The 11,647-nt window shown below is 39.0% G+C and overlaps 1 protein-coding gene across 1 annotated transcript; it reads right to left on the bottom strand.

Annotated features, from left to right (window-relative positions):
* Positions 1-907: 907 nt before the first annotated feature.
* On the bottom strand, positions 908-5,702 carry LOC105040529 (small ribosomal subunit protein eS24z). The gene is made up of 5 exons (XM_010917091.4): positions 5,518-5,702; positions 5,392-5,433; positions 5,073-5,243; positions 1,503-1,589; positions 908-1,113 (listed from the first exon to the last, which is right to left on the bottom strand). Exons 1-5 carry the CDS (start codon positions 5,590-5,592, stop codon positions 1,072-1,074), a joined length of 417 nt encoding a protein of 138 aa, XP_010915393.1. The 5' UTR covers positions 5,593-5,702; the 3' UTR covers positions 908-1,071.
* Between the last annotated feature and the right edge of the window lie 5,945 nt (positions 5,703-11,647).

Below are 11,647 nucleotides of genomic sequence, written 5' to 3'. Positions count from 1 at the left end.
CCATATTGATATCCATAAAACAAAATGCCATTAACATTTACACACACGCACCAAAAAGAAAAGAAAAGAAAAGGCAAAAAACAAAAAAAATCTTTTACTAAGACCTAAGCACCCAGCCAGGGCCTTGTTCGGTGTCTCCATAGTCTGGTGCCTTCGTTTCCAAATAGTACGGCCTTTCCTTATTTCTTCGGTAGCACAACACTCAATGCATGGGAAATATTACATGATACAACTTCCACAACCCTCATAACTTGGAATTTGCATTCAACCACCCTACACCTTGCGTCTTAACCCCTGCTAAGTCCCAACTGCTATCTACTTTCATAACCATTATGATTATCTTCTACAATCTCCATGATGATCTGATTTCCCCTCATCACAAACTGGCTTGGACAACAAGCCAGGCAAGTTATCACTCAAAATATCAAGCCAAGCAACTAATTTGCTCAAGAAACAAACTATAGAACGCACATTTACAAACCCATCAAGTGCAAAGAGCATACTTTATTTTTCAACAAATCTTAATATTTAAATTGAGCTACTTTGTGACAGATGATAAAACCAAACTTATTACACCTAATGGTTTTTTTTTAAAAAATCCGTCTAATGCTTTTAGCAGTTTGGTTCAAATTTTTTCCAAACTATCACCTCAACAAGTGGGTAATTTTAAAATATCATAGACAACCCCCCCCTCCCCCACCCCCAACAAACAACCAACACCAAACAAAAAGGAAAAAATAAAAAATAAAAAAAAGAAAGAAAGAAAGAAAACCACCCCGAACATTTTCCTACCATACCAGAATGCGGCATAATATATGAAAAGCAGACAAGGACCTAAAAGAAGTGAAATTGCAGAGTAGGATAACAACATTCATAGGATACGGATAATGTCTATGGGAGTAGCGGATATCCGAAAATCTCTTTAGTAAAATTCAAAACCAGCAATACAAAGTCATCCTACCGATATGAAACAAAATAAAGCAAAGATGAATCTCTATGTCCAATAACCCAGCCTATGCCAAAATTGAAAAAATATATATGTATAAAGATAGAAAAATGTGTTGCCTTGATTCATCTTTTCTTCCCAGCCTTGGCAGCGTCCCCAGCCTTTGTCTGGACATACACAGAATAATTTGGTCGGGTTAGCAGGGAAGAACTGGTGAAATATAAAGAAAACTGTCATATAGACCAGCGGATCAACTTTATGCATCTGGAGGAGGTTCCAGATTCAATGGGAGGAATTTCCTCCATGTTTGATCAAAGTGATTCACCCATTACTTTGTTGCAAAGATTGGTGAAGCAACAGAGTTTTTTTTTCTAAAAGTCAAAAAAAAAAAAAAGAAAAAGAAAAAATTGACAAGATATCAAAATTCTGAATGGAAGCCCACTTGGAATGTCCATTGGGGATGCAAAAACAATTTGCCGCCAATATTGGTTTACCTTAGAAAGCAAAAATTAAACTATGTTTTTCAGGAAAAAACAAAAAGAATTGATTTAAATACCTTCTTCACGCCACGAATCTTTTTTGCCCTATTCTTCCTTTCCTTCATCTGCTTCCTTGACTTTTCAACCTTTGTGGCAAGCCCATTCTGTAAAAAACAATGATCCATATCAATACCAAGAGACTGATGTGACCCTAAACAAGAATCAAACTTGTGTGATATCAGCATATAAGCATATTATGATGATTATTTTACTTGAGAAAACAGGCAAAAACCCACCCATGGTTAAAGAATGTGAGTAGGCTCAAATTAACTGTAAAGAACATGGGAAGGTGAAAATGGTCCAGCTAAACCAATATCAGATAATTTAATTTCACAGTTCGTTGTTTCTTCCTAACTGGTTTTAGGCACATCTGCTAGCCGTGCAATCAATCAATTGAATAAACCATTTTGTAGTGGGTCTAACAGCAGATTTTCAAAGTTCTCTAAGGTTGAGGTAAAGATTTTGATATTCCAAAATAATGTTCAAAGAGTTGCACTTTGCTAATGTCATTTATCAAGATATAAAGAAAGCCAACATTACAGTAGAAGGATGTTCATGTCAATGATCAACATTTCATTTATGAACTTTTCACCAAGATTTAAATTTTATTACAAATAACATATTCTGCTAGCTGATATTGCTAAACAGATTGCTAAACTTTCCTATATCTCTGGTTGCTTAAACAAGCTTCCTGCAACGGGGAAATGACTTCAACTTTTTAAGGCATGCTAGCAGTTCTATTTTCCAGACAAACATCTGTGAAGACTCCAAGCAAAACAGAAAAGCAGTTTTTTTAAGTAAAATGGGAAAGTAGCACTATTAACCAAAGTACAAAGTTCAAAATTACTAAAGCTAGGAGTGAAGTTGACCAAACTATACTGAGAAAAATCTGATGACAAGGAATTAGAAGTTTGCATTTTGTACAAACTGATGTGATAATCCAACATTGAGCAGACTTTGTGCATGTTGTAAGGAACGAACTTGACCAGTTTTAATGTTTGCAGGCTCATAGAAGCAAGAGTCAATCATGCAAGTAAACATTGAGAAATAAGGTTCATGGTGATTCGAAATGATGGAACCTACTAATATTCAGTTTTGGTGTATTTAGCTACATTCATATTTAATATCTGGTTTTAAGATGGCTCTTTGACAAACTAGGACTACTATTATTCTCTGTCATACAAAAGAAACCTCTGATGACAATGGGTCATATCAGGTACAAGTCAAGTTGTAACTAATGCAGCCTATCGTGCTTGCAAGTCAGACTTCTCTGACCTAAAGCCACTAGTAGGCTGACTGGATCAAGCCAACCCTAACTTGAGAGACTGGAAGAAAAGAAGGAAGAGAAGATGAGGAAAGGGGTGCAGAAGGCAGCAGCACAACAAGCAATGAAGCCCATAAAACTGGCAAATATAGAAATAGGCAATGGACCAATTCTTCAAGAGATATACAACAAACTATGGATCCAAATCAAGAAGGAAAAATAGAAAAGAAGAGATGAAGAAAGAGGAGAAAGAACGGGAGATTTGGGGCTGCTCAGCTAGATCAGAAGGGATGAGATCAGCTAATATACACAGACACACACATGCATGCACATATATGAAAATAATATATTTAAAAGTGTACAGTGCAACAGGTTAGAACCCTTGAACCATGCCCCACTCAACCAACATCCAGCTGAGAGCATGACAGTCAAAACTGAGCAGGATCTCAACAGTTTTAAATCAAAAATTAGCACCCCTGACATAAATTCGGTATAGCCTTGAGGTGATGAGATGTCAGTACCAGAACTTGAAATGGGACAGTAAAATGGGATGGCCAGAAACTGATGAATGGGCAGCATTATCACATGGCAATCTTTAAGTAAAACCTAGAATCTGAGAAATGAACAGAAAAGGTCAAAGGAAACTTAGAGATTTCAGGAAGTATGTGTCCTAGAGATCTTTCTTAAAGTTCTATTGATAGAACCCCCTGATTCACTAAACAACTATGTGATAATAAGGGAAAAAAAAATACTCATATTTCAAACTAACAAGAAAACTTAGATGTTTACAACATCCCTAACCTATGATTTCATGATAATAGGACACAACAAATTTATGATATCAGATGTCACACACAGAAGGATGATGAAGAAAGTGCAGCGAGATGGTAAGGAAATTAAAGATTAACAGTCAAGGACTAACACATGCCGATATTTTTTATTTAAGAAGTTCGTATCTAGTGGTGGTAAGCTGTTTAAAAGAGGCTTATCGGGAATTTAGTTGAGGTGTCTATCAGGTGATGGAGTGATGGAGCTCATGCACCAATCACATGCCGGCACCTTGGCAAAGCACTGAGGAAGGCGAAAGCTGTTTGAGTATTTGCTGCAATCAGAGAAAAGGGAAATCCTAGTGGGAACCCTTGTTCGCCATTCTTGTCCACTCCATCATAGGCTAGGGCCCAGTACATATCTAAAAGCTCAAGGACGTTATCCAATAAAGATTACACAGGATGTTAGATTAGGTGTATTAGAAGTCGAGCAATTCACCAAAGAATGATTAATATTTAGATTTTGGAAAATCAAAGGAAACATATGCAAATTCAGATCAAAGCTTCACATTTTGCCCTATCGATCTACGTTCCAATATAGGGCCTGTTCTTTTGTAGGCAAATATCATGGGAAAGTTGGTCATCTTTCCCATCGACCAACTTACCCATATTATTATATTTTTCAAGATGGGTAAATTACTTTTCTATGGGCAGTATTTATCCATAAAATGGAAAAAAAATTTACCCACCTAGGGGGTATCTTAATCATTTTTCCATCAATCGAAAAAATAACCTCTTTAATTCATTCCTAATATACCCTTAACCTTATAATAATATAATATAATATAATATAATATAATATTTATATAATATATTATAATAATTATATTATAATATATTATATTGTATTATACTATTATATATAATAATATTTATATAATAAAGGGTATTATGAAAAATATGAATAAATCTTAGCAACTTATCCAGAAAAATAATAATACAAAATAATATGAATAACAGATTTTCAAGCTATTTTTCAATACATAAAAGATAGTGAATAAATTATTTTTCTATCTAAATGTTACCTAAAATATATTTATCCAAAAAAATATAGATTTCTAGGTAAATCTCTTACCCTCAAAAGAACAGACCCATAAGGCGACCAGCCAATGAAGGTGACAACAAGAAGTCACGGCTATTAAAGAGAAACATATAGAAAAACTCTAATTAATGGACAAGAGATCCTCTCAAAGCTGATCACTTTGTATAACCTATTTTCTCAAGGTACAGATTAGTAGATTCAAAAAGAGTATATAAAACTATGAGGGAAATATTGTCATGATAAAGAATAATACAAAAATTAGAACTCCTGCCACATTAGACAAAGAAAAAATTATCACAGCAAATAAATAAATAAATAATAACAGTCAAAGCTAGATCAAAAATGACTCAGTTCAGATCCTAGGTATCCTAAAAAATTAATTTAAAAAAAAATAACCAAACTAAGAAATCAAGAAATCCAAAGTACGCTGGGAGGGCAGGAGATGGTGGCATACCCTGATAAGCCGGTACTTGGGCTCGTACTTCTTGGCAGCCTCGACGTTGTCATAGATGAGGCCGAAGCCAGTAGATTTGCCTCCTCCGAAGTGCGTCCGGAACTTGAACACAAAGATCGCGTTCGGATCCTTCACCTCGTACAGACTAGCCAGTTTCTCCTTCAATTCCGCCTTCATACACCAATTCCAACAAGACCAATAAAACAAACAAAAAAAAAAAAAAGCCTCTAAACAAGATGATGACAAACAAATTAACGCATCTAAATTTTAAAAAAAAAAAAATCTAAGAAAAAGAAGAGATAAATAGAATCTTTAATACCTTACAAACGTTCGCCCTCCCCGGGTGAAGGACATCAATGACCTAAAAGCGAAAGATATATATTTTGTTTTACTCGAACAGATTGAGAAAAAAATCAAAAAAAATAACTGGGATTCATGAACTTACGAATTGCTTCCTGGAGAGAAGCCTATTGGTCATAAATTTCCTGGTTCTGATCGTGACCGCTTTCGAATCCGCCATTCTCTCTCTCTCTCTCTCTCACACTCTCCCTCCCTCCTGGAGGAGGGATAGCAAGCAGACGCCAAGGAAAAGAGAGAGAGAACAACAACCCCGCCACTTGCATAAAAACCCTCACCCCAGAATGTCAAGCGGCGCTTATATGGGTGCGTATCAGGTGGGACTCGCGTGGTTCGGTCTCTCGATCAAGGCCGTCCGTATAATGCGTGATGGCTCTGATTGACCGGGCTGTTGATCGCCCGCCCGACTGGACGTGGGGTTCGGGTTGCATCTTTTAGGAGGAGAAACGATTAATCTTCTTTCGCGACGTAGACCGTCAGATCGTTTATTGCGCAACGCTCAAAGCATTCGGAACTAGTCATTTGTCACCTGCACAGATTGCGAAGCTACCATTGGCCGATCCAACGGTCGAATTTCGCGAAGCAAGGGAATCTTTCTTTTGCATGAAAGATGCAACCCCTGTCACTGGACGTGGCTTGATAGACTGATCAGGCCTTGCTTAGAGTTTAATCATCCAGGGCCCATTTGGTAAAGCAGGCATATTGCAAGTCGGGCCCAGCCCAGTTGTAACACTGATTTCCTGGGTTGGCCTGCTTGGGGAAAGATATCTAACCTTGGATGGGGTGCATATAATAAAATACACTACATCGCAGTACTTGATCGATTACCCAACAAAATCGAATGAGAATTTTCACCAAAAGTAAAAAAGCACTTCGTTTTCATATTTGTTGCGAAGGCATGCTGCAATTATTTCTTTATTTAGAAACTATCCAACCGGGATATTGTTGAAACATGTTACGTGGATGGCCTTATCTTCACGACTGTAAGCATTTTTACATATGCATTAGCTGTTTCTTTTTTTAATTTCTTTTTATGGATACGCACGCACGTGCATGAGATAATATATACAACTTCATTTAGGGTTTTTACTATAGCATTCTAAAGTTCTTTTTAGTCATTTCCTCTGACCGTCTGTTTCGAGATGGATGGCACCGATTTACCTATCAGCAACTAATTTTAACTAGTCGGTTGGTATGATAAATAATTCAAATTATATATACCATCCCGAAAGAAAAAAAAAAAGGGCAATGTTGTAAATAATTAAAAGTTCAAGAACATTTTGGAAGTTGCGCCCCCACCCTCTATTCCTAATAGAATACCACTCCTTTTCTGCCTCCATTGCTATCAATGGTCGACAGAGGAGGATGAAAAAAGGAGATAAATATAACAGCAAGCTTGAGCAATAGAGAGATAGATGAAAGAAGAAGAAGAAAAAAGAGGTAGGATACAGTAATAGAGAGATGGGCAAAAGAGGTGTTAGGTGGATGTCTGGTCAGGACATCACCTTTCAAGATCCTTTCAGTACCACGCGATGCAGCAGAAAGAAAGAAGAAACAAAATAAAAAGAAAAACAATCAAAATACGTGGATCAGCCACAAAAGGACTCGCCTCCACGGGGCATGCAAACTTCACTATGAAAAAAAAAATTACAAGAGGAGACTCACCCTCAACTCTTGTACACCCAATTCTTTCTCACTAGAAGTTCCCCTCACAAAAGCTCTCTCTCTATTGGAAGACCCCCTGAACTCCTGAAGTACCTGACGACCGCTGTCCAGGAGCCTCCTTCTCCTTCTCTCTCAGCGCTTCCACCTCTCTCTCTTTTCAATCGGGTTCGTACGGCTCTGTACGGCGAGAAAACCCGAACCTCTGCTTTACTGTTCGTCCACAGGCCTTTTTAAAGGGTTAAAACCTAATTAGATTAGGTTTAAGAGTCCTTAATCATCCCAAATCAAGTTCTGAACCGTCGGATCAAAAAACAGATCAACCCACGCCCTCCGATCGCAACCGATCCACTGAATAGTGCCGTGGACCGCGCAAAACGCGTGGGAAATGCCCGCGCGGTCTACAGGCCTAGCCATCGACTGTCCGGTCCACGGTGGACCAGGGCAAAGGACCATCAGGCCGCTGGGCCTAGGCCGGCTCGCTCCCGCGCGCGGGCCCGCGCGCCCGCCTGGGCCGCCCACGCGCGGGCCCGCGCACCCGCCTGGGTCGCCCGCCCGCGTGGGTCGTGCGTCCCGCGCGGGCCTGGGTCGCGCATCCCGCGCGCCGCTGCCGCCCGCCGCCGATCGTCGGCGGTCCTCTGCTGCCTCGAATCTCGTGCCAACTTCAAAAGTTCGTATCTCCTCCATCCGAGCTCCGTTTCAGGTGATCTTGGTCTCGTTGGACTCTATTTTTCACCGCGAACCTCACTATGGGCTCAATGTGGGCTGAATCTCGAGGCGTCAAATCCTAACAAGAGGGAGAAGGAGGCGTCAAGGAGGCAAGCTAAGAAGAGATAGATGAAGGAGGAAGGAGGGTAGTGTGCGGTGGTAGGGAGATGAGCAACAGATCCATGTGACGAAGAGATGAGTGGAGGAGAAGCAAGGAGAGATGCGTACAGCGACAGGGAAGCCAGTGGCAAAGAGGTAGATAGCTAGTAAAAAATATGAAAAAAATTTAAAAATAATGAAATATTATTTAAATAATAATAATAATAATAATATAAAACTGATGATATAGTAATTTTTTAAATATATTTTATAATAAAATATTTTTAGGGGGCACGTTACCAAAACCCCTTCATTTTAGTTCGTTGGGCATAATTATCTTTATACTGCTTTAAAATAAGCTGATTTTCCAAAAAAAACAAATATGATATATTTTTTTAAATATTTAAATATTTCCCAATATGCGGCTATTTTTGTACCATGCATCTGTTAATTTTAGATTTGTCATGGCTTTTATATAGGAGGAAAAAAAAAAAGTTACGTGAACCACTACATGTTTTTTGCCAGTAGTTTATTTGCCATCCGACTTCCACGGAGGACACACGATGGCAGTAGCCTGATTGAGGGGTTAGCATAGCTCCATCCAAGATCATCTCAGTGTGGGTTAGCATTCATCGGTGCTTTTCATGAGCAGATTCAGTATCAACCGAGGGCCCTCATCTCGTTCTAATACTGTCAAATTGGTCCGACTCAATCCATAAAGATCTAAAATTTGATGGACTGCATTAGATCCAACTAAAAAATAGGACATAATATAGCTGGCCCAACCCAGCCTTTTAAAGGCCATGGATCGGATCGGATCAGTCCATGGATCTTGAACTTCAAATGACTAAAGAGTGAAAAGTGAAAAAAAGAGAGACAGAGAGTCCGAAATAGAAAGAGCCTCGAGCGAGCGAGCCTAAAAAGTGGAGAGAGACCAAAAGAGCTTGAAGAGAGGCCGAAGGTGATGCAGATCTGACTCAGAGAGTGGAGAGATCGAGAGAGCCCGAGGAGAAGAAGCCGCGATCGGATTTGATTTGGAAGAGGCGGCACCTCAAGCGATCGAGCCTAGAGAGTGGAGAGAGACCAAGAGAGCCCGAAGAGAGGCAGCGCGGATCTAATTCAAAGAGTGGAGAGACCGAGAGAGTCCGAGGAAGAAAAGGAGCTACGGTCGGATTTGACTTGGAGGTGGCAGCGCCGACGAGGAGGAGGAGGAGAATGAGGGGGTTCGTCCGGAAGTTGGATGGAGGGATGTCCATCGACGAAAGAGAAGAGAGACCCGAAGGAAAAGAAGGGGATCGTCTGAAAGTTGGATGGAGAGACGACTGTCAACAGAAAGGAGGAGAGGACCGGTGTATCTTAATTCGTGATCGGACTCGGATATCGGAGGCGGCGGCACTGGTGATGAGGAGGAGGAGGAGGAGGGAAGATCTATAGAGCTGGGAGGCAAAGGAAAAGGAACTGGCAAAGACGGTCATCTTGCTGGTCTGCGGCAGCAGCCGACGATGTAGAGCAGCGGAGCTCAAAAGTAAAAGATTAAAAATGAATAAGATTTTTTTAAATTTTTTTTTAAAAAAAATCTTATGGCTCATCCGGACTAGTTCGATCCAACCTATATTAGCCTTTGGACTGATATGGGATAGACCAAACAGGCCCAGTTATTATTTGAACTATTCATATGATAGCCCAGTCCATCTTATTTACAGAGTTGGATCGAATCGATTCCGTGGATTAAATTTATTTTGACAGCCCTATCTCGTTGACCAGCCTCTTAGAAATTTTTTTTTGTGTTGAGCGCCGATCCCAGCTTGATCATGGTCTTCCTCCACGTCTCCCACGTAACATCGAAACGTGGTTGGTAACTTGGGGAGAGGAGGCCTCTGATCCTCTACGAGAAATGGGAAACCACGAATGGTATGCCTCCAAGAAAGACTGATTACCGTAACCACGACAAGGCCTGATATCACTCGCCGCGCGCTATAAGCACCAAAGTTGTATCGTTCCCTTTCCGGCCTGTGCTCTCACTAATAGTATTTTTCTTTTTCTTTTTTTTTTTTTTCTTTTTCTTTTTCTTTTCTTTTCTTCCTCCTCCTCCTCCTCCTCCTCCTCCTCCTCCTTTTTTTTGTATGCGTGTGTGCAGGACTGAGATTTGATGAATAGTGGATCAAACAAATGAACGAGCATGCATGCATACATAATTTTAAACAAATTGAAATTAATAAATATTAAAGGAGGAATTTGAATATGATCTGATCATTTATGAACATGCGCTCAACTTAGTTATCCAGATTCGATCGGATGAGAAAAACATAGGAAAAGAAAAGTAGAAGGAAAAGAGTAGCAAAAATGAAGGGAAAAAAAATGTGGATATTCAGATTGGGACTCGAGAACTTTGTGAAAAATAAAAATTATACTGAATATGATGTGTGCCATGGATGGGTTAGGCGTAGATTAACTTAAATTTAGGTCTACAATGGGTTAGTCTTTCTTGTGTATGTGGTTATGCTTTAGGCATGCCACATGCCTCAACCAATGAGCTTGGTTTGATATGATTGATGTTTAGTTGGATAAATTTTGATTTGAGTTGAGTTGGTTTCTGTCTCATTTTCTTCCAAAGGTACTAAGATCTTTTAAAGGACGATTTGCTGGCGCTGTTTGAGGAATTTCACAAAGACACTCTGGAAATCCCAAAACTCAACTTTCCCCATCTCCTTAATCCTCAAGAAAGAAGGTACGCTACCCCAAAGTGATCTGAGGCTAATAAGTTTACTTAATAGCCTTTATAAAATTATCATGAAAGTCTTCTCCAGCAGATTATCAAAATTTTTGTGTGGACTAATTGCTGAGTGGAGTCCATATGCATTTGTGAATGGAAGATTGATAATTGAGAGCTTTTTTATGATGCGGAAAGTATTTGCTTATTGTCACGAAATAGGATCGCAATGAGTGTTATGCAAATTTGATTTCGAATAAATATTTGACAGGATTAATTAGAGTTTCTTATTTGCAATGATGAAGGAAAGAGAATATATTGTTGGTTTATCACTTACCTGCATGGAGGAAGAAAAGAATAGATATATCGCCCAGGGTGTCTTTGTGGAAAAGGGGTGACAAGGTTAATGGATTTAATTGTCTAGTAGTCAATCAATCGAATGCGTGTAAGGATGAAAAAAGAGGAGGGTTGGGGATCAAGGAATTTATGAGGCATTTGGTTGAGAGGAGTTAGGGTATGAAATTGAAATGAGAATAGATGACTTCCATTCTAACAATATAGTTAAGAGGAGTTTCATGCCGATTCTAATTTTGATGTAAAATGAAAATATTAGAATGGCCCAATGTACATGCAACTTAATCTTTACCCATAACAATTTAAATTTTTATTTCAATTTTGGTTACAACTCACAAACCAAATGTTGTGAGGGATTTGGTTATTCTGATTATGATTTCGATTCTGATCTATTTTGATTTTCATTTCGATTTTGATTCCGATTGTAAAACAAACACCCCTAGCTTACCATTGACTAAATGGTCATTAAAATGACTAAGATCGGATCAATAGCTACAATGAAAAGACTTGATCCAGTTAGCACATTACAAAAGAAAATAGAGGGGATGTGAGATGCTCAATTCATAAGATGCCTCCCTTTTGGTGTGACAATACAAAGGATCTTCGTCCATTTTAGATTCATACAATATACAAGTTGGACAAAACCCAGAAGAACCATGGCTTGGTAAGATATATTTTTACTAGA

Source organism: Elaeis guineensis, chromosome 3 (genome assembly GCF_000442705.2).
Source record: "Elaeis guineensis isolate ETL-2024a chromosome 3, EG11, whole genome shotgun sequence".
NCBI lineage: Eukaryota > Viridiplantae > Streptophyta > Magnoliopsida > Arecales > Arecaceae > Elaeis > Elaeis guineensis.
The sequence above is the reverse complement of the archived record's forward strand: the minus strand, read 5'-3'. Positions and strand labels throughout refer to the sequence as shown.